Consider the following 24,040-nt stretch of genomic DNA (forward strand, 5'->3'; position numbering starts at 1 on the left):
CTTTTTGTCTCTCTCATTAACAAATTCTTGCTTCAGCTCATCTGTCAAATTAGACATACGTCCATTTCTTGAATGAGGAAGACTTATCCTTGAAGAGAAAATATTAGGAATATAATATATATAATAATAAAACTCTGTACTTTCTTTGCTTCCACCAGGTGAAATATGGTATGACTGTCAGATGATTGGCAGGTACATAGAAAAAAAAAAAAGAATTTATGAGCACAATAAGGCCTTGTAAGAATATTAACAGCCCCTGCCAAGTATTGGGAGAAACAGGGGTGGGGTAATACCTGTGCTGGTTGTCATGGCGGTGTGCCCCGAAGAAAAGAAAACAATAAATTCTTGGGCTTGTGCACTGTTCGAACTCATTGTTGTGTAATATTTACAAAATCAGACATGAACTAAGGTGTTACAGACCTGACTCAACTGGTTAAAAAGACTTTCTCTTAATGGCCTCTCTTACTAATGTGAGTGCAACATATATTCAGTTTATAATTTCGGGATTCCATAACGTTTGTGTATTAGATGTATTTTCATAGCCCTTGTTTGTTAGCTGTTGCCCTAGTAGTGAGTTTGAGTTAGGATTATGTGTACAGTGTCCATTAGAGTGGAAAGCATGTTGCCTTTGTCCTGTGTTTTTCGTAGATGGCAAGGATATTTCCCATGACATTTTGTTTGTTTATTTGGGGGGTTGTTTATTTGGGGGTTTGCTTGGTGCGAGAGAGTGATTACACATGTAAGCCTAAAGGCTCTTTTGTAAATGTCTTTTACTTATAAACAGAGGGACTTTAGTTGTTTTGTGTGGCTGCACTGATGCAGAATCATTTGTTTTTTTTTGTTTTTTTTACTGTATTGTACAGAGGGACACTCTGCTTTAGAGTGTATTGACATGGCTTGTATATGTGGTGACACCCAGTCACAAGTCAGAACACGGTAGAGGGTAAACAGATGTACACGCTCTTGTAAAAATGATATTTATATTGAGCAGAGTGGCTGGTTTGAATATTTATCCATTTGGTTAAAGGATATCTGTAGTTGTGTGTTGTCCCCCCCCTTTTTAATTTTAGGGGGGTTTAACAACCTAATGCTCCCTATTGAGGTAATCAGTGAGGAGAGCTCAGCACCCTCCGGCTGCAAAATGTGGAATGTGATGTGATGATGTTGGTCTGGCTAGGCTGTTGATGGGTGAGACAGTTGACCCTATTGCCCTCTGAAGCCGAGTGCCAGATTAAGAGAAAGGATTAGAGGCCTGCATTCTTCCTTTCCACTGTATTGAACGTGACAACTCAATAGAGAAGGAATTTAGATCATATTTAGGACCCCCAGCCCAGCTCTTACTTACTCTCTCTCTTGCTCTCTCTGTGATCCTCTGTCATACTTCTTCCATCCTCGCTTTGTCCCTTTTTTCCTCATATACCTGATGACTTAAATGGAGAAATCTTTATCACTTGCTGGGTGCTTTCAGTGACCTTGGAAATAAAAGCTGTTTAAGATGGAAATTACAGGTGTGATTACAGTGGCAGGAAATGGTTTTTAGGTGATTAAAAGATGGGTAGCATACATACACATCTCAGACACAGAAACACAGGTGCAGACCAAAGTCCTGTCTGGCAGGTCTCAAACAGGGGATTGAGCACAGATGTCACTTAGATAAAGTTGCATAGACCTAATTATCTCCTCTTCAGACCATGCTGCCATCCATAAAGCTTTAAAGAGGGGAAAGGCCAATCAGGAAAAAACGTTTCTGATTGTTCTTGCTGTAAAGGAGTGCAATATTTTGTGCCAGATGTTGAAGAAAGGTCTGCTTTTTGAGATCTGCTTGTAACACCATGCACATCTACAACCTTTTAATTATGACACTATTTATTAAGAATGTCAATCAAGTTTATGATCCTGGTCATTTAATACAGAGTATCTGCCAATACATGGCCTTAATCCAGTGTTTGTGTTTTTGATGGATAATACTGCCACAAAGTCCACTCTTAAAGCACATTATCTACAGAGGTGAAACCAGTCGAATCTAGGCGACATATGCTTTAAAATGCTAACGTAAAATAATTTAAATTTTAGCATATATATGATGCGACAGACTCTGGCAGGTTTTTTTTTTCACTTTGCACTTACATGTGCAAAGTACTCCTTTTTGGGGTAAACTAGGCTTAAGAATGAATCAGAACTGGATTAGGAATAAAATATCCAATACCAGTATGTTAAATTACGCTAGTCTTTCAGATTACATTTAGGGGGGACTAAAAAGTCTTATAACCGATAATATTGGCTGATATAATTTTCTATTTAGATTTTTGATTTTAATATTACACACCAAAAGTTGAACTGATGCAGTGCTTTACTGACTGATATATTATAACACTTCTTAAACTTGATTAAACAACAGAAACTCACAGTCTTTAAATAATATTTAAAGCTGGGTTGGAGCTACCCAGAATGCTTCATACTGCACTTCATACTGAGCAGCCCAGTGGCACAACTGTCTAAGGTTTTGTCACATCATCTGGACATCACGTGTTCAAATCCCAGAGGTGCCATAACCAAAAAGGCATTGTTGCCGTTATTATCGACCAATACCAATAATAATGTGAGTCAATCATATTGGCTGATGTTCTTGGCCAAACAATAGATCGAAAGATATAGTTATAGACAGTGAAAAACTATTTAGACATTTGTTCCATACATAAAAATATACATTGCTTTCGGAAACAAAATGTCAAACCCAGTGGCATTTATTTTAAACACACTATTTCAAGAAAGTGTACTTTCAAGAGATTATCATTCAAGCAGTTTTTTTCAGACTTCTGCAGGTTTGCACCCAGAATGCTTTTGTACACTTCTGAGTTCATGATCCCATAAATGAACACAAACTCACCAACTCTGTTGTAAATAAAACAGCCCCAGACTTCCACCTCTGAGCTTTACTGTACTCTTAGTGCTTGGAATACGTTGCCATGTTTCTCCACACAAAGACTCCATCATTCTTTGATGCTGTGCTTAATTAAACTTCACCAATGTTTAAATGGTGTCCAAATTTTGGGGGCCACTGTAAATCATTTCTTTATGTTGCATGAGTAAAATTGATAAAAAATAGGACAAAATTCCTCTCTCTCTTGCACGTGTACACACACATTTTTTTGGTCTTAGCATTGCTCTGCCTAAGTGATGTTTTTAAAGGTCACTTGTTTCTTGTAAACAAGTCATTGCCCCGGATACACCTTGTCTATTTTTGTTATTTTTTTCTATCATACCCAAACTCTAATCCAACCTTTAAAAAAGACAAAGAAACCACTCTTCGATCAGAAAAAGGCAACCACAACGTTATGATAATGATGATCATTTGGGTTGCAATCTTTTTAACATACATTTAGTGAGTTCCATCCAAACCGTTTCAATTAGCATGTTTTGATACCATTATTATTCCCATAAAATTACTTATCACACTCATTATGAAATATTTAAGAGTGTATGAGCATGTCCTTCACTTGCATTGGGAGGTGAGCTTGCTGTTCAAGGTTAATTGAGATTATTGTTGTAAGCCAGGGCAGAATGGGCAATTTTTATTAAATTGAGTATAATGAAGCAGAACAGTATAAATCAGAAGGAAGAGAAACAGGGTCTTTTTACAGTATTGAGTACTTCAGCACATGGGTTAGTTTTAAATGGATGCTCATTGTTTAATGAATAATTTTGTCACAATGCTTCTCTGTTTACTGCTGCTGTAGGGACAGATTTTTACTGTGCATTTGCTATTGGTGTGTCTGTATGTGTGCAGGGGAGGGTAGGTGTGAATGTGTGTTTAGGTTGGTGTAATAATATTTACTGAATCCTGACTCAGCAAATACAATGCTGATTTAAATGTTTTAATATGCCTTTAATAAATCTCTGTTGATCGTTCTATCACAGTTAGCTAATGAAAAAGCAAAGAGAAAGATTTAAGACGGCCATCGATAATTAAGAGAAGCATGGACACACTTTTTTGCATTTATAAAGACTCCAGCTGGTTTCCTGATACGTTCAATCTGCAACAAGAAACTGTCAAACACTAAAAAGTCACGAAGCTGTTCCACCTTAAATGCTGCTGCAGTTACATTATGGCGCCTCAGGCACATTTAAGGTGGAGCCCGAACACAAATTTGAACAAGAGGTGGCGAATGAGAAGCTGACTTTTTGTAAAAATCGAATGTCAGACATTTTATAAGAAATTACTATAACAATTTCCCACTTGTAAATTGCGCTCGAACAGCTGATGAAGTCGTGTTTACAAGTGGTAAAACCTGAATTCTAGATTGTATGAGTTTACGAGATGTGACATATAAAGCAACCTTTCACCTGTTCCTAAAGATTCGAAACTTGCAGTAAATGTAAAAAAAATATATACCTGATGCACTTCTCTATCTATGTGTCTTTTAATACAGTAAAGAAAAAGCAGGATGTCCATGACTTCCATGCTTTCTTTTTCTATGTTGTCGGCGGATCTATGAACAAGCACCCAAAGAGAGTTTAGTCGTCTTTTATTAGTTGACTGTCCAGTATATACAACCTTCCGATGAGCACCCAAACGCAGCATTAGCTAAAATTATTCAATATTTTTGATGTGATTTCTAAGTATGCATTAGTTATTCTAGTTATGCAGTATTATTCAGCTTTAACATTTATCACTGGTGACCCTTAATACACTCATCACTGTATACTCTGAAAAAGTTGCTTGGTACTCTCTGGCTGTGGTTCAGGAAACACTTTGACCTTGATATGGTAAGGAAAGAAGAACAGTTTTTGAATCTTGTATTTGGATAGACAGCTCGGTTCTCACTCATTCTACTGCAATTACTTGTTTTCCTGTATTTTACTCTCAGAGTGAACCAGAATGCTTCATTCTTCTTAGGGAGCCAAGCCGCAGGGGATTGGTTTCTGAGCTTGTGGCGTTTTTCAGCAGCTCAGAGTTTGCGTGTCTACAATCAGATGCGCACAGAGACTGTGAATAAAATGTATTGTTTTTGACTACAAGCACGTAGCACCACTTTCCAAGTAATACATGCATGCAAACAGCATGCAGTTACATACTGTGCATGTACCAGCTTGTTTTCTCATCTTAACAGGTTTTGCCACATGCACATACTGTGCCAGCAACTGATTTTCTTTCTTTCTTTCTTTCTTTCGTTCTTTCGTTCTTTCGTTCATTCTTTCCTTCTTTTGTTCTTTCTTTACTTTTTTCTGTGTTTCCTTTTTTATGTCTGTCTTTCCTTCTTTCTGTCTTTTTGCTGGAAACTGCAGTAGGGTTCATGAGATCGTTATTCTCAGCAGATTTAAGGGTCAGCTTTCAGTGACTTTCGCAGGTCAGTGCTGTCGTTTCTGTTCTCTGGTAGTAGAAAAAAGATTAATCCACAATGGCTTCTGAATTCCTGTGTTCCTTTTTAAGAGAGAGGGGGCAGTGAAAGGTGGTTTGAAGCACAGGAGATGAAGAATGAAAGAGGAGCACAGCTGGGGCAGCTGAGAGAGTAAGCGTCATTATTTCCTGCCTCATTGAGCCAGTGCTCTTTGTGATGTAAACCTCTGAGTCCAAGGGCATAACTTTGGGTTGAACACTTGAGGGGTTGAACAGGATCTTGTATGGAAAAGAAATGGCAAAAGCTATGAAACAACTTTTGGCAATGTACAAAATATAACAATCTAATGTCACCTCACCACAAGAATTCCAGCCTTAATATGCAATAGGTTTAATGGTTGGAACAACATAGAGAACCAACCATATTCTCAAGTGACATAGTTTATTATTAACATGTTTTACATCAACTGTTTATTATAAACATAGTTTGTTATTATATATTACTCTTTAGATAGGTCCAAGGCAGTCATTTCTAATGGGTTTGATTACAGGTTGTAGATAATTATGCTTTCACATATATTTTTTTTTAAACCTAGATTTTTAAATGCACTTTTACTACTCAGAACTGCATATTAGCTCAAAATATTTCATTTGTCTCAATATCACATTTTTTGAAAAGTGTGTGGAGCTCTCCACGTTTGTGGACACTGCATGTGAAATGAGGGTAAACAATGAAAAAGATGTATAGTGTGGTTTTAAGCATGTATGCTCCACATCTTCCCTCACTCCCTACCTATATTATACATATTAAATTACTGAACATGTTCTATGTGAACTCCTATGTGACTTTAACTGCCTATGCCAATGTTTGTTTTGTGGCTAGCCAGTCAGCTAATTAAGTAAAGTTACTGTATTGTGTGAGGCTAGCCTAGCTACTGTGGTTAAATGATTTTAAAGGCAGAACATATTACTTAATACAAAGTAAAAATCTGAAAGAAATGTCTGATATGTGATTGCATAGCTGCTTGTCATGTTTTCTTGTAACCTATGAGGATTGATCAAAAAATTTGGTGTAGTTATTTGAAACCTTTTAAAGTGATATTAACATGTCCACTTCTGCTAATTCCCATTTATTTATAACATTTAGGCCATAGTTCTGCACCAAAAGACACTGACTAAAATTATTAATTTAAAAAAGAAATACATTTCTGCCTGGCAAAACAGAATGGACTTCTTTCCTACACTTGTCAAAGCAGTTTGAGTCTGTCTTTGTCCACCCAGGAAAAGCTGGAGGTTGGCAGGACATTTTGAAGGCTGAGTTGTCATCTGTGAATGAGAAACAGCTGCTTAAACCTACACCCATCCCTCCATGCCTTCTCAATCCCTCCCCCAACCATTTTTTTCCAAGTGTTCTGAGCAGCTGCTCAAAGATATCTTCAGAAATGCTCTGAGCAGCTGCTCAAAGGCATTCTCAAAAGTACTCCAAAAGGCCAGTGCTTACTTCTCTATTTAGGAGCCACAGAAGAAGAGAAGAGAGTGAAGCATTTTGGGGCCCGATTATGCCGTGACTCTCAAGGTGTGAGGGAACTGTAAACACAGTCAGCCATGGAACTGTGGGAGGAGTGACTATCACCTCAAATGCTAGGCAAGCATATGTTCTTGTGCTGTGACCTAGAGTAGAATAGGTCATATAGGCAGTCATTAAGACCCAACCCCTCCTTGCCCTCTTTTTTTCCTCTCTCCCTCTGCGTTTTGCTCTCTAGCTGTGAGGAGGAGGGGAGAGGCACTCTGCTTATTTGCTCACATAGCAAGAATGACATGCCTCCTGTATTTTGTTAGTGGAGAGGAAGAGAGAGAGTTGCATCTTTTTGTTTTATCAGAGCCAGTGAAATTTTACTGAAACAAATGAGTGTCCCTCGGAAAATCTAAACAATAGCTCCTATTCCTGAACCCCAACTATTTATTTATTTTTTTTCTCCAAAAAATGGAATGCATAAGTACAAAGAAGAAAAGACACAGTGGACATAATTCATGATCTCCACACTCTATAAGACAGCAAGAGTTTACCAGACATTTGGGTAAAATCAACCTGTTTATAATAAGCATCCTATTTACTACACTTTTTCTGTTTTGTGTGTGTGTGTGCGTGTGTGTGTGTGTGTGTGTGTGTGTGTGTGTGTGTGTGTGTGTGCGTGCACTTTGGGGAGCAGTTTCTTTAGAAAGGCAGGTAAAGTCATCGTAATCCATTATACTGAGCGATTATAAGTTATGTTGTTTTGGCTATGCAACTCAGTTTAGAAATTAAAGAATGGCTAAGAAGGTAAAGTGCAGAATGTCAGTTTTTATCCTGGATGTTTTCGTCAGTATGGGTGGATGTATCTCAACCTCGATTAACATATCCTTTAAGTGAAAAAGTGAAAAACATAGGGTTTAATAAAAAATGTCATGTCTAGTCCATAGTTGCAGCTGATGACTGCCTAAGGTCTGGAACACATAGGCATCAGACACTTGGCATCTTTCCTGGTGAAATGAAACATCATCATCATCTTCATCATCATTATCATCATTAACCGCTTAGTCCAGATATGGTCGCGGTAGCAGTTGGGAGAGCAGAGAATCCCAGACAACCCTTCCTCCAGCTCATTCCCGGGGACCCCAAGTCGCTCCCAGGCTAACTTGGAGATATAATCCCTCCAGTGGGTCCTAGGACGACCCCGGGATCTTGTCCCAGTAGGCCGTGCCTGGTACACCCCCACCGGGAGGCGTCCAGGGGGCATCCGGATCAGATGTCCGAACCACCTCAACTGGCTCCTCTCAATGCAGAGGAGTAGCGGTTCTACTCCAAGCTCCTCCCAGATGACCGAGCTCCTCACCCTATCAAGTAGAGTGTAGCCCTCCACCCTGCGAAGAAAGCTCATTTCCGCCGCTTGTATTCGCGATCTCATTTTTTCGGTCATTACCCACGTAACTACGTACATTTACACACAAGACGTAAACATGGAAAGAAATAAAAGGGAAAGATATCCTGTACTAAGTTACTTTATCTATTTGTTTAATGGTTTGTTATTAAGACCATTAAAAGCATGTTTTGCTGTTTTAGACTTGGCCTGTTTTTTTTGCTTGAGTGTATGTTTGCAGCACATTTTAGTAAAATTTGCCTGAACTGCTACCCTTAACACATGTTGACACAGAGTCCACCCCTAGACTCCAATTTGCATCTCGACTCTCTACTCTGTCCACCCACTGTCTACTCAAACCAACTGTTCACTATTTTGAAAGCAATTTTGGCCACATTCTGCTGGAAACTTTTCAATGAAGCATGCATGCAGGCAGCTGCAGTGATCCGTGTGCATGTTTTAGCTAGGCTGTAGGGAGGAATTTCAGATTGCAGGTAGTTGGGGCTGTTTCATTTCTGCCCTCTCTGGCAGACTCCTGTATTACTGTGTGTGAGCATGACTTTCAAATAAACTCAGTTCACTGTTTCTATGACCTCAGTGTAAAAATAAGTACTTTTATGGTGTGTGTGTGTCTGGAGGGTTTCTCTGGTGTAAACCAGTCTAGCTGAGAGCCAATAAAAAAGGGTTTTATCTAGTTGTGATGAGCAGTGTGTTTGTGGTGTGCCCCCTTCTCTCTATTCATATGCTCCTATTAACCAACTGCGTTGCTTGTTAGAAATTCCATTCTGAACAGGAGTGGAGGTTGTGGAAATAGGATCTATTTAATCTGCATCACTCATCCAGTTAAACTATAACACAGTGCTAAAATAAATATAAAGCAGCAAGGAGCAAGTAGTTCAAAAGCAAACATGCACTGGGTTGTCGACCAGCAGCAGGAATTGCTGATTGCAGGAAATTGCCTATTACTATGGTCCAAGGAGGGAGTCTCTAGTTGAGCTTTTGGAGTTTGTGTATAGTTGAACTTGAGGCACTGGTTCTTTTGTACGCTGCTGATGGATTTACAACTGTTGGCCTTATCTCTAATATGGATGTGGGTTCTTTGAGTCTGGCAGGATGCAATCTTTGACATAATGTTCATACTCATGGTCTCTGACTTGATGTGATCCCCTTTTAATTTCTTGATTTTGCAGTTGCTTACATCCAGGAAGAATTATAGAACATAATTTGCTCTTGCCTTTTTTTTAAAGAAGGGGAAAAAACAGGCCCCAATATTTTTGAATGGTTGTAAAATAATTGGTCAGCTGCAGCGCAGATGTATTTCTCTGTTTCTGACATTCTGGTGTGCTGAAGAGCAAGACACCTGAAACGTGGTGGAGAAAGCTAGAGAGATATGGAGAAGGACTGGACATGAAGCATCAGCTGTCAGTTTGTCTGTCCCTTTATTTATTGCGAGAGTTGAGTAAATGATACTTTGATATCACCACAACCAACATGTAAGCACAGTTTTATGCTAACATGACCAACTAGTTATCATCTGTAAGTCTCTCTCACTGCTGCCAGGGTGGTACCCAAAGTACCCTGCTCTTGTTGCTGCTGTGCTGAGCTGAAAGAGAGAAGAGATTCCCTATGCACACGTGTGTCTGTCTTGGTGGATGTGCTATATGTTGGAACTTGTCTGCAGTGTGGAAAGGTTTGTGCTGTGTTAAAGGGTGGCTAGTGCTTATTAAACCTGTAAGCATGCTCTTTCTCATTTTTTCCATCCACAGTGGCCTTGCAGGTTTATACAGACTAACAAACTTCCATCTTCCTAAAAAGCTATCTGCTATTCTAGTTCCCCCAGAACTCCTTGTCCACTCTTTTTTTTTATTTTTTACTTTTTAAGAACTGTGTGATGCCAGAACTACATGGTGACCGGAGATTATTGGCTATACCAAGAAGAAATTAGTTCAGTTGAGGGCACAATCCAAAAGACCGCTCTCCTCAGAAATGCTTTCTGCTGTTCAAACTTCTGGGGTAAGGTGGCTGAAGGAAAGGAACAAGAAAGCAGTACGTCCCACTGTCAGAGTCGAGCTGTCCAACCTTTGAAAACCATGAGCCCACTCACTCCTGCCGCTTCAAAGCTTTTGTTCTATCCAGAGTTGTAGTGAGGCAGTAAGACACCTTTTTGATCAGACCATTGATCTGTTTTTAAACACTGCATCTAAGTAACAAGTTTGTGTGTGTTTTTTTGTTTCTGTATTCAAGCCCATAGGTCACCTGAATACAACAGAAATTCATGTGCCTCCTATGTCCACAGAGCCATGCATTGTGTGGAAACTGTGCCACAGTGTTATGAATCCTGCAGACACACATGTTAAGTATTAAGTATGATTTGATTCATGCCAGCTCAAGCCTTTTTCACCTGTTTGTTAAAATCTTTCCTGATGTCTGTAGTATTTACTAGGGTGGCATGATTGTAGTAAAAGAATCACATGATTGGAATTTTGCTCCAAACATGCAAGCGGGCAGTTAATTTTTTTAATTTTGGCTAATCTGTGTTGCTATTTTATGATTTGAACAATAGAGTGTAATGATAAAAAGTAATCGAATCGATTTGATATGGTACTGTCTCAAAAGGATGCATTTTTTAATACGGCAAATATAAGGAGTTCCTGAATATGTGCCTTGTGTTTATATCAGTGTAGAAAGGTGGCTTAAGTGGCAATGGCAACCTCTGAACTTTTCTTTCACATAACTGACTGATTAGAATGCTTCCTCTCACTTGTCAGAGAGAAAGTAAATCTGTTTATGACCATCAGCAAATCCAAGCAAAGATAAGCTTTGCTAAACTGCAACTTGCTTGTTATGTTTTCTCCAGAGGTGGGTAGTATAGCCTAAACCCATACTCAAGTAAAGATATTAGCACTTGGGTAAAATAATGACTGAAGTAAAAGTACCTCCCCAAAAAAATTGAATAGAAGTATGAAAGTACTTAAGTACTGAGTAACTTACAGAACTGCACTGGAACTTCTCAGTAAATCCAGCATCTGCCAGCACAGGAGCTGAAGTTTGTGTGGCTCTATTCTTTTAAAAATCTTTTAAAAGTCTAAAATTAAAGGCTAAAGCTCCAAAGTCAGATATGTGACCAATCACAGAGCAGTGCAGATGCTGTCAACAAAACTTAATGAGATTAAACACAAAAAAGAAATTAATAAATAAATATGAATGGCTAAAATGTAACCAAGTAAAAGCTGGATTCCTTTACTAACTGAAAACAGGATTCCTTTTCTCCATGTCCTCCGGTGCCAAGATAGCTGTTTAAATGGGTATGGCAAATTTGTCGTCCTGTGGGAATTGGGGTCCAAAAAAGCTGAGATGTTTATTAGCATCAAACACTGCAGATTGAAAACCTGTAGTTGGGGAAACTGGCTTACTGGTCAACCAGAGCATACAAGTCATTAAAAATGACTCCCAAAAATCCACGGTCCTCCTCTTATTTATCTTCAAAATGTAGGCAGCCTCACTGTTAATGCCAAACTTGAAATGCATTAAGTCTTCATCTTGTTTTCTGAGTAATTTTGCAATTAAACACAATTTTTGGGTTCATAGACTTTGGACCCTTTAAAGTTACTATAGCTAGCCAAAGACCTACAGTCCTAGAATCACCACAGGTTTATGTGATAATATTAATAATATGCAGATGGTTTACATGCATGTGTATAAGGTTTGTTTGTAGAGACAAATCGATGCATTTAAAGATCTGTTCAAGCTCCTTCATGCTTGTTCTACTGAGTTCTAATATGTGTTGTATTTCTGTTTGATCCTCTGTGTTTAATAATTGGTCCTAGTAGGCAAAAGCTGCCCACCTTTTTCACATCTTCTCCATCAATAGTAAAGTTAGTGTTGTATCATCCACATATCAAAAGTTATTTATGTTTCTTCCACCAATCTTGAATCCTTGATCATCTTCCTCCAGTCCTGCTTCTCTCATATGTTCTGCATACAGGTTGAACAGGTATGGTGATAGTACGCAGCCTTGTCTAAATCCTTTTGCCAATGTGGGACCATTCTGTTTGTCCGTTTTCTGTTTTGACTTTGGCTTGTTGATCAATGTGGCAATTCCTCATTAGAACAATGAGATGCTCTGTTATTCCAGTTTTCCTAAAGACATTCCATAATTTTAAGATGGTCAAAGGCTTTGCTGTAGAAACACACATTGACTTCCTTCTTTAATTCCTTGGCTTTTTTGTAAGATCCAGCGTACATCCACAATAGTCTCTTGTTCCTCTGCGTTTCCTGAATCCTGCTTGCATGTTTGGCAGTTCCCTGTGTATATAAGGCTCTAATCTGTGTTTGTGGCTGAAAGCTATTTTTGATCACCTGTATCTTTTGAAATCATCAGACATCCACTGTAATTTCTTTCTAATTTCCTTTTCCTTTTTCCCAGGTTTTTCTCTGATTCTTATTTGATGACCTCTTTGAGTTCCATCCGTAGCTTCTCTGGTACTCTAGTCAGTTACATCCCGCATTTGAAATTGATTCCTGTTGTTTTCTTTGAAGACAGGTGGTATGTTCTCCAGGTCATATATTTTTTTATGCACTTCACTTGGAGTGTGCACATCAGTTGTATGTGATCTGTTGGACAGTCAGCCCCAGGCCAAGTCTTGGCAATTAAATTGAGCCATTCCATCTCTTGTAGTGTATGAATGTAGTCTATTTGGTTTTGGTGAACTCCATCTGGTGTTGTCCAAGTTGGACATTTTGGTTACTTGAAAAATGTATTAGTAGTGGAAAAAGTCATTGCAGAAGCTGATTAGCCATTCTCCTGCTTCATTCCTGTTTCCAAAGCCATGTTTTCCAACTGTATTTCCCTGCTTCTCATCTCTGACCTTAGCATTCCAGCCTTCAGCCACCAGTAGTTTGTCTTGTTTGCAGATCTTGTCAATTTTAACCTGTGTTTGATCATAAAACCTTTTGATTTCTTGATCACTTGTGTCTGTGTCCTCGTAAATCCAGATGACCTTAATGTTGAATTGTTGTCCATGAAATCGGATTGACATCAGTCGATAATTCACAGCATTATATCCAATAACAACTTTGTTGACATCCTTGTTGACAACAAAAGTCACTCCATTTCTTCTTTGTTGTTCATGAACTAAATAGTAGTTGGCGTGTTTCCCTGATTGAAAGTGCCCTAATCAAGTTCATTTTGGCTCGCTAATCCCAAGGATGTTGATGTGTAGATGAACCATTTCCATCTTTACTATTTCCAGCTTGCCATGATTCATACTTTATAGATTCCAAGTTCCAACTATGATTTTGCTTTTGCAGCTTTGAATTCTCTTTTTCTCTTGTCTCTTCAGCAACTAGACTTCCAGAGGGCTTTGATCTAGCCATGTCGTATGTACAAGTTGTACTCGGAGGAATCCTCAGCAGTGGTTGAGTGGCTTCAGACCTGAGGGTCCCATCTTCTGGCTCTCTTGATCTCTACAATCTCTTGTGTCTGTCCTTGTGGTTTTCTTGGTAAAGTACAGAAGTGCTTTATCATTGCCGTCTTCTTCTTTAGCATTGCCTTCACTTACTTTTTCTAGCCTGCGCTGTGGATGTTTACTGAATATGCTCAATAAAAGACATGAAAAGTACAAGAGTTTGTGTGTTATTAGTTTACTTAGATTGTGTTTGTGTTTGTCTATAATTGTGACTTAGATAATGATCCAACCAATTTTCTTAGTAATCAGTACAGAAATCTTCTGATGTAGCACTTTGTTTCATGTTATTTAAATAGGCTGATTTTTTTTCATTTAAAAATTTAAAATGCCAGCTCCCTCACTAATGAGCATTTTAGTAGTTAAATGTCCTCTGAAGTAAGACATACATGGTGCCATTTTAGAAATCTTGTTCTTTGGTGTATATTTGAACAGACCATCATGTACAGACAAAGCCTACAATTTATATACTCACCCCGTACGAAAATGCTCTGTCCATGTTCTGTAAAAATCCAGCACATGCAGACAGCTCCACCTATGGACGGTTTCAATTAAAGTTAACACGCTGCACGTCCTAGTACTCAAACATGCTGAGAAACTGTGCTACAGCAGTGCATCTAACTTGTGCCACACTGTGCAAACCAGGCAGTGCCATAGCAGCACAACATGGTTTCTCTACAGCCTGTTTTACAAAAACAATTAAAAAACTCAACATATTAACACTTGTACCTTGCTATTCTACTGAGTCAAATAAAGTAAAGTCAGCATGTACAGACTTTAGTTCCACAAGTGTCAACTTTGGCAACTACACTTCTGTTTTGCTAGCCTCGATGTGTCAACCCATATTGAGGAAGTGGTTGTGATTGTGTTTAAAATGGGCTAAAATCTTAATGTGTATGCCTGGAGGGAATGTGCCAAAGCAGGATGTTTAAAGTGATCAGTGACTTTGTGTCCGATCACCACGGCATCAGCAGCATGTGTGAACAGACTCTCGTTCACTGCCAGTTTGAGTTCATTTGTTCATTACGGCAGTAGCGTACACTAGGCTTACATCTCATGATGTCAGCTGGTATTGGATGTTGGTAACAATGCATTTGTATGAGGTTGAGTGTGAGTAAATGAGCATGGTGTTGGGTCAGTGCCTGGTACCAGTATTGGTATTGATGCATTCTTATTAAAAAATAACAAAATATATCAACCATTTTCTGTTTTCAGAACAGGCTCAGGCCTGCACGGAGTTCCATGCTCCTTGTTTGTCAGAAGATCGCTAATTGTTACATGTAGCAAAATGTTCGCGTTCTGTCCCCAGTAAACAAGCCCTCCTATTGGCCTTGGTGTCATAAATCCAATTGCAGATGCTGACTTGTGTGTGCACACACATTAAAGCCTGGTTTGTTTTAACAGCTAATACAAGTCAGCCAGGTCACATTGAGCCAAGAACTGTGTCTGGGCAGCTTACCCTTGTATTGGGCTTATGGCTCATGGGTGGACTAATAAGCCTGCCAATCAGTGATTTGAAGTAATAATTATTTTGATGCACATAATTGCATTTCTGTTTACAGCCAGAAGCATGTAATATGATATTTTGAAAACAGCTCTGCAGCCTTTTCAAACTGGTTCAGCAGCTCATCGGAAAATGTTCTTCATCCTATAAAATACAAGTTCCTTGTAGTCTGCTGATAAATCAGAAACACTTCCACTCTTCTACATTTTGCATCTCTTCTTGACCTGGCCCCTTCTGAGTCTGCTTGCAGTGGTCTGTGTTTGTTTGGTGAAGACTGGGAATGATAATAACCTAAATGGTAAAGGTCAATTACTGTATACCCCCTTGGAGAGCCTAGTGGGCACCCCTCCTGGGGCATTCTTTTCAGCTACTATCCACAGGCCTGCCCACCCATGTCTGTGAAACTCCTCAAGCCCCTGCCTTTTGTTTGTTTATTGTCTTTCTCCAAAAGCCTTTCTCAGCTGGCTCTATTCTTTAATGTTACTGCTCTCCTGCCTTGCAAGTACATGCTTTCAGCTTTTTACACGCTATCTGGGTTTTGCCTAGCTGTGGAAGTGGCTTTGTACTGCATGTATGTGCTCTAATGCATGTTAGAGAGCACTAATGGGCCCTATGCAAGAATGTCTGCCTGAAGAGAGGGGTAGGTGCTGAAGCTCTGGCAGGGTATGTCCATATTGGGAGCACACAGGAGCTGGATGCCTTGGAGCTTGATGCCTTTAAGCCCCTGAGTTTGGAGAGTTGCCCACTTAGCAGAGCCTGTATCAGGCAGTCGAGAGAAGGTTTTGGCAGTGTAAGCTCATTCATTTTTGGTCCAAGCTTTACTTTCAGACACATGGAATGAGACAGTTGTGGCAGCTGAGCAAACATAAACTCACAGGGCAGGAGAAAGGATTGTTTTCTCTCTCAGTGGATTTGCAATGCTAGAAAATTATGTAGTTGGGCTGGCAGGGTGGGAGACAGCACAGGGTAGGTCAGTGTGCATCTTGACCCTATTTTCCTGCATTGTACAAAGGCTATTGTCTCTGCATTCAGGTTTAGCAAGACAGAGAGACTGTGATGGTGATTTAGAATTGCAGCATTGTTTGTACCTACCATAGACTGCAGTACACCTCCAGCTTTCTAAGCAGACTGGGTCACTGTCTCTGTTGGGAAAGTGATGATGGCTCTGATGAGTTGCTGTTTCGTACAGTGGGCTCAGGCGTATAAATGCAACACAGAATACAGGGTGTGCTTCTATAATGGTAATCAGTGAGCAGTAGAGGAACAGCAGCAGCTGGAACCGGGGCTGAGAATAGTGTGGACTGGCTGTTTGCCCACATTGGAACTTTAGTTTAGTGGGACGCTGTGGATCTGTTTGATGTGTGATTTGTTGTTCTTTAATCTCACGTCTTTACTGGAGTTTAATGCTGTGCCTGGATTGGCAAATGCAGGCCCTTTTTTATGGCACAGAGATGGATGACCTACAATAGGAGGATCCACAGATCCTAAAGGGGATAAATTGGTTTAAACACAAGCCATTCAAGTAAAAGATTCTTTAATTTGTATGTTGCACTGAATATTTCATTTTAAAGTCTAACTCTGAATATAGTATGATGAGTTGACCCACTTGCCTTTAAGGAAATGCAGTTGCTATACAAAGTGCATGCCCAGACATACACAGAGGTAAGACAGGATTTCTACAAAGAACAGATTAAACATAAAATGTAAACTTATTAACCAGATGATTAAATTACACAAAACATTTAATATGTCCAGAGATCCTGTGGATATTTCCCCCAAATCTCTACGTTCAAGCATTGCAGTATTTATATCTGAGATCTGTTTTTCATTGCTGTTCTTTCATTATGTCCATATTCTTCGCATTGCCCAAATCATAAGGCCTTGCATTAACAATCTCTCACACATTTACTGCAAGGATATGAGTTTTAGCTTTAACTACGTAGTTTACTGGACTTGCTGCATACATACATACATACATACATACATACATACATACATACATACATACATTTGGAAAGTCCGCTCAACCAACACATGGTGTACTATGATGTATAGTTTACTTATTGTTCGTTTAAACTTTGTTTGCTATTTTCTTGTGCAGTTACCTTTACTCAATTTGGAAAGCCTGCAAAAGATTATTTTATGTTGCTGCTTGTGACTGAGGATTGCAGGCTCAGTATCCATTCAAGGTCACACTGTTGTGTACTTACCTAGTGATTTGTTAATGGGCTCCATCTCTGTCTCTCCTTCTTTCTTTCTCCACCTCCCTACAGAGCATCAGAGGAGTCATAGCTGGCTTCAAGCCCACACACCTGTGAAATTACCATATCTCCTGCTGCGGTTCCTGCAAAATTAGCAGTCCTTGACCGAGAAACAGAGATATAGGAACCTGTCCTTTTCCTATGGATTACAGACCTATAGGATACCCTGTTTGGGTTTATCATTTTTAACGCTCATTGGCAGTCTGAAGTTCTTAAGAGTCAATGATTGAGAGGCATTCAAAATTTCTGGTAGGAGTGCCCATTAGAAATGAGAGTACCTAACCTCAAGGTGAAATCATTGCTGTTTGTGCCAGAGATAAATATAGCTTGCATTCTTTAGCTTAAGCACTAAAGAGCCTCACGCATGTAATGCAGACTGAGAACCTTTGCTAGGAAGCTCCAGACCTTAAACGGAAATATGGGCCCTCCCGTTTCAAACATGCAGGGACCACCAGCTGTACCCAAGATGGGCGTTCGAGCCAGAGTGTCAGATTGGCCCCAGAGAAAGGACAGTAGCCATGGGTCTCCACCTAGATATGACAGCTTGATGTCAAATTTCCAGAACAGAAAATTCAGTCAGGATACCGATGATGTCATCAATCAAAACCAGGGGTCTCCGAACAAGACCAGCTTTCTCGAGGCCAAGTACGGGTTACTCAGTCATTCGTCAAGTAAAGGCTTTCATCCCCTTCAGAAGAAAAGCAACAGTGACATTACCATCAGTGATATTGGTGTAGAGGATGTTGATCAGACAACCATTAACCCCAACACTGGTGCTTCCTTACACCGTGATTATGGTAGCACCTCCTCTGTTGACCGACATGGTTTGTCTAGTGAAGTGTTTTTCACTACACCAAGAGCCCACCCACCTGAGCACTCAGAGCAGCCCAGTGCCCCACCTCCGCATGGATTCCCAGAGTACCTACAGTATGACACCATTTCTCCGAGCCTCCAGACTGCAACTCAGATAGCTCAAGGGGACCTTGTCTGCATCCCAAACTACTCTGATTATGTGGACAGCTCACTCTTTTACAATCAGGAAAGAGAGAGGTCTTTCTTACAGAGGCAAAAATCAGAGAAGGGGGAGACTTCAGTATTTCGTAAGTTGAAGACTATGAAGAGTGAACCCAAGCATTTGACTGAACAGGATGATTGTAGCAGACATGGCTGCACTTTAAGTTTCCAGAGATGTTTTGCACATTATGATGTACAGAGTGTTCTTTTTAACATTAGTGAGGCCGTTACCAACCGGAGTAACCTTGCACGCAGGAAGAACATTACTACTGGAGCTTCTGCTGCATCAAAGCACCATACTGTTGGGGCAGGAGATAGTACTGAATCTTTGCCTGTGTACCCAGAGTCTCCTCTGGGTAGCTGTGAGGATCTTGGACAGAAAGCTTGCACTGATCTAGATGAAGGAGATGGGAAGAGCAATGGTATGGTGCTCAGCTGCCCTTACTTCCGCAATGAGGTAGGTGGTGAAGGAGAATGGAAACTAGGACTCACAAGGACCAACAGCACCAACTACAGTAGTGGAGGTGAGAGCTGTACTGTTGAGTCCACTCTCAGCTCTCACTGTAAAAATGCAGGGGTATCTGTACTGGAGTTACTGCATGATAATTACTCATCTCATGAGAATTATGCGGTTCCCCGGGACTACATTAAACGCTACGTCATTGAGCACATCGACATGGGGGCGTACTATTACTACAAGTTCTTCTACAACAAAGGTAAGACTGATGGGAATTTACAGGGGCTTACTTGGGCTAAACTATGCAGCACGTCTTTGAAATTTTTAATGGAACTGTTTTTACTTTTTATCATATTTTTATCATTGGAATGTTGGATATGTTTTTCTTATGATTTAGGGCATCAGAACTATTTTGGTCTGGATGAGAACCTGGGCCCAGTGGCAGTGAGTGTGCGCAGAGAGAGACTGGAGGAGAGCAAAGAGGCAGTACAGTACAACTACAGAGTAATCTTCAGAACCAGTGAGGTAGGCCAAGACACTTCATCATGCACCACCTGCTACCACACAATATATTTTAATATAACAATATGTTGCAATATTACAATATAATTACGTTTCTGCACTACAGGTAATAAGAGCAGTTTTTCTCAGAGATTAATCTCCCAGATTAACTTTTGCTCTATTTCACTGCCTAACACACAATCATCAATCAACTGAGAACACTAAAACTTGCTAAAAGTAAGAGCAGAAGTATGCACTGGATTTGAAAGCACAACCCAAGTTAGTGGGAGTTAGTGGGGGTAAAGGTGGTTATTTTAACTCAAAGTGATATTAAAGTGTGTCTGGACAATAATGATATATCGCAATGTATATAAAAAATCAATACAATTAGAGATGCACCGATACTACTTTTTCCCCTTCTGATACGATACCTGATCCTTAAATATATGCCGATACCAAGTAGCGATACCGAAATCTGTCTAACCTAACTAACCTAAGTCCTAATATTTACACAATTACATTTTACAAATATTATATTTTGGTCAAAACTATGTTCTGCATCAGAAATAAAACATAGATGACATTTACTTTTAATTTACTTGAGTAGATGGCATTTACTTGGATTGTGTGTGTGTGTGTGTATGTATGTATGTATGTGTGTGTGTATATATATATATATATATATATATATATATATATATATATATATATATATATATATAATTATTTATTTATTTTTTACCCGATTTTCTCCCCAATTTAGTCGTTTCCAATCCCACCCGCTAGTTAGGACTCCCCCAATCACACGATGCTATCTACGCTAGGAGGGTGAAGGCTAACACAGGCTTCCTCCGAGACCTGTGAAACCAACCACCGCTTCTTTTCGAACTGCCGCTCAAGCAACGTCAGTGGACAGCCGAACGCGCTCGGAGGAAAGCGCCAACCGCCAGATCTGTTACGTCAGCTAACAGACGCCTGCGCTGACTAGCATCGCGTTGAGTGATGGGGGGAGAAGGAGGGGCCATCCTACCCACCCAGAGAGAGCGAGGCCAATTGTGCTCTCCTGGACTCCCGGCTACGGATGGCTGATCTCCTGATGATAGGGCCAACGCTTAGACGGTTGCGCCACTCGGGAGCCTGGATTGTATATATTTGATGCTTAAGAAAACCTGTTTTTGTTATCAGCTTATCTGTAAAAACGGTGCTGAATGTTTCACATCTGAATTTCTCAAAGTACAGCTAGTCTATAAAATGTTTTAAAGTTTGCAGTGGAGCTGACAAAGATGATTTGCTCTTGCATGTTTGCAAAATTTGCTCTGCACTGGAGAGTATGTAGTGTTATATGGGCTTTTTCCAGTGTACCACCAACACTGAGAAAGATTGCCTAGTCCTCAGTGCAAAGTAATAATCACTGTAAATAATTGTGTAAATGTATACATTGTATTGAGTTCACAAGAATTATTTAAGCTGTTCAAATTTATTTTGAACTGAGGGCAGGGCTCCTTGTGGTTCACTGTTTTCGGGATTATTATGGTATCCACAGTATGGGAAAATATAAGTTTATAGTGTTCTTTTTTATGTCAGGATACCTCTCACCCATGTGATCTGCTGTGTGTGTGTGTGTGTGTGTGTGTGTGTGTGTGTGTGTGTGCGTGCGTGTGCGTGTGTGCGTGTGTGTGTGTGTGTGTGTTTTTGTTTGTTTGTGAAACAGTTTTCCTGCTTTTAGTAATGTCCTTTTCCTTCTTATGCTTGTAATTTTTTTTTTTTTCCAAGTCTTCCAAAATGTTTGCTGAACTGGCAGCAAACATTTTATTGAAAGAATGCCAAATCTTGATTGTAGTAGTCTACTCATTATTGTATTATTGATCTCCGAAAGCTGTCATACCATCACGGCTGAGAATGAAACCACTGTAAGACTACTTTCATACGGATTTGTATTGAAATTGACTGTGTGACTGACATCACTACTGTTATTTTTATATATGTTTAGATATTAGCTCATGGGTTCTTCCTCATCAATAGAGTTATTACTGTCAGAGTATTTAATTAATTAATTAATTATATTTATTAAGCAGCAAGGTATTTTAATGTGAGGAGGCTTTCTGATGTATAATTGATTGAAAAAAGTCACTGGGTGAATTTGCAGTGACACACAAATGCTAAAATGCGATATCTCTATAGCGAAACAGCGATATCTTTTTCAGTTAGTGGAGGTCAATAATTCATAAAGTGTTTAAAAGAGCATACAGCCATAACCAGTGCAATAAGGAAGCACTCACAGCTCACAGAAAGCACTACATCATAGGATTGAGGACCGCTAATGCATGTGTTTAGTGTTAAGATTTGAATGTCATTTAAACATGTGTGATTCAGTGACTCCCATCTCTTCCTGTCTGTCTGTCTGTAACCACAATGTCAGCTCACTACCTTGCGAGGGTCTATCTTGGAGGATGCTGTGCCCTCCACTGCAAAGCACGGCTCTGCACGTGGCCTACCTTTGAAGGAAGTGCTGGAGTATGTGGTGCCTGAACTCAACATCCAGTGCCTTCGACTGGCCATCAACTCACCCAAAGTGTCAGAACAGCTGCTTAAACTGGATCAACAGGGGGTGAGTACCACAAACGTATTTCAGATGAGTGCTACTCATCTGACACAAGGGAAAAATAATTACACATAATTGCAACCATATTGCACTTTCTTTATGTTGGTGCCCTGTGTCAGTTCTTTTTATAACATACTCTTGCTCACTTCGACTCATCACTTGGATGTGTGTCACACCTATATAACACATGTGGCCACTCACAACAGAAGGGGAGTAGGGGACATCGAGGAGTGGATTATTCAAAAGGAATGCATTTGCCATTAGCAGGGTAGCCTCAGTGAGCTAATCGGCTAGCCATGCAAACTTTTCAATATAAATTATTTTTTGAGAAGTTTGAACATAATGTGCCTAACATTTATGGGTAATTGTATGGCCATAAACTTGGTGTAGAACTGTGGTGTAGTGCCTTTATTTTTGTTGTTGGCCATGTAGCCTTCAGCATGAGTAAAGTCATTAAGGTGGATCAGCTGTCATGTATAGGAGATGGATTAGTTCATAACCTAAAGCCCAGCAAATCGAATGTTATGGTTTTGAAATGTTAAACATTTTAAAGTTGCTGACTGCTATAGCTTATAAACACCATTATTTGGGTTTGAAAAGGGAAATGCCTCAGGTCTCAATGATTTCTGGGCAAGTTCTGCTGCTGAAGTCGACACTTGTGTTCACATCTCCCACTCCTCTGAGGGCTCATCTGATCCTCTTCACTTAAGCTAATATACAACTGGAACGGTACTTACTAGGGGAACCTTCTAAAGGGAAATGATGAAGCCATGTGGACAAAGGCTTGTCAAAACTGGTTTTGAAACAAGCTGTGGGACAAAGAGAAATTGACAGAGAGAGAGAAATATTGGTTTTAAGTGCTAATCGAGTGTGGCCTCAACATCTAGTTTACACTGTTCTACATAGGCATGAGTCCTAAAACTCCCAAAAGCTTCTAATTATTAAGAGAAAAAAGATGGTTATTTGACACCATCAGTCTAAAGCCCACATACGTCCTTCTTGAGATGAAGAAATATATCTAAAAAAAGCTAACTTTATGACTGAACAAAGAAAGTGCTATGGAATGAATATAAGTTGAACATCAGATCTGGAAAAGCAGTCACTTTAGCATGATTGAGCTGCCAGAATGCTTTTTTACAGCAGTGACCCTCACAGGGACAGCCAGAGCACAATTCTGTTTAAGGGCACATATTACAAATATGTCAGGATGGAACATTATATTCCTTAAAGTGAAAAAGTTTCGTTGAAACCCGGCTCTGGAAAAAAGCCAGTGGGAGAGACTGGATAGGCCTGGTTATCAACACTTCTGGAAATATATGCCTCCAGATGAATAATCTCAAAGATGGAATGCTGTACAATTTAGAATTTATTGTAAGTTATTAACTTAAAGCGTGAAAATTAACGCCTGGGGGATCACACATGGATTTCCAGGAGTGTTATTTGCTTTACACATTTTCAGATTTCCAAAAAAAAACTCATTGTCGAGCTGGTATTATTTTGTGTTTACTAGATTGAAGGCAACCCATTGGTACTATTATAGACAGCATCATCATGACAACCATCTGGCAGTGTGACTTGACCTGTCTGTAAGAGAAGCTGCCAAGTGTGACCAGCAACCTTATTGTAGAAATCATAGAAAATCACTTCTCTTTTCGTTTTTCAGCTATGCCCATTTATTTCTCTACCATGACCTTTTTTCTAATCTTTTAATCTTTTTTCTGAAAGAACCTGTCTAGTTTGATTGTCTCTGGAGTGATTTCAGATGCCTTTTTCAGAGCAATTGACAGAATGGCAGTAAAATTACCTGTAGTGTTTGGGGTAGATGGGTCCAAACCTCTAAGTTCTTATGTCCATAGACCAGGGCTGTCAAACTCAACCAGTAAAAGGGCTCTTTTTAAACACAGCAGATTTGTTGCAGTGTTGCTTTACTTAACATTTTGCCATGACCCAAACAGGCCTTTGTTTATTCAAAACATACCAAAACTACAATGGCAAAAAAAA

General features: G+C 39.7%; 1 protein-coding gene across 5 annotated transcripts in view; it reads left to right on the forward strand.

Annotated features, from left to right (window-relative positions):
* The window catches only part of sipa1l2 (signal-induced proliferation-associated 1 like 2), a 79,515-nt gene that overhangs the window by 6,036 nt on the left and 49,439 nt on the right, over positions 1 to 24,040 (forward strand). For all 5 annotated transcript variants that reach the window (XM_036585888.1, XM_036585892.1, XM_036585893.1 and 2 more), the window contains exons 2-4: positions 17,478 to 19,195; positions 19,334 to 19,461; positions 21,857 to 22,045. In XM_036585888.1, coding sequence (XP_036441781.1) covers positions 17,884 to 19,195; positions 19,334 to 19,461; positions 21,857 to 22,045 — 1,629 coding nt within the window. In that variant the 5' untranslated portion in view covers positions 17,478 to 17,883. The remainder of the gene's footprint in view (positions 1 to 17,477; positions 19,196 to 19,333; positions 19,462 to 21,856; positions 22,046 to 24,040) is intronic.

Source organism: Colossoma macropomum, unplaced genomic scaffold (genome assembly GCF_904425465.1).
Source record: "Colossoma macropomum unplaced genomic scaffold, Colossoma_macropomum, whole genome shotgun sequence".
Taxonomy (NCBI): domain Eukaryota; kingdom Metazoa; phylum Chordata; class Actinopteri; order Characiformes; family Serrasalmidae; genus Colossoma; species Colossoma macropomum.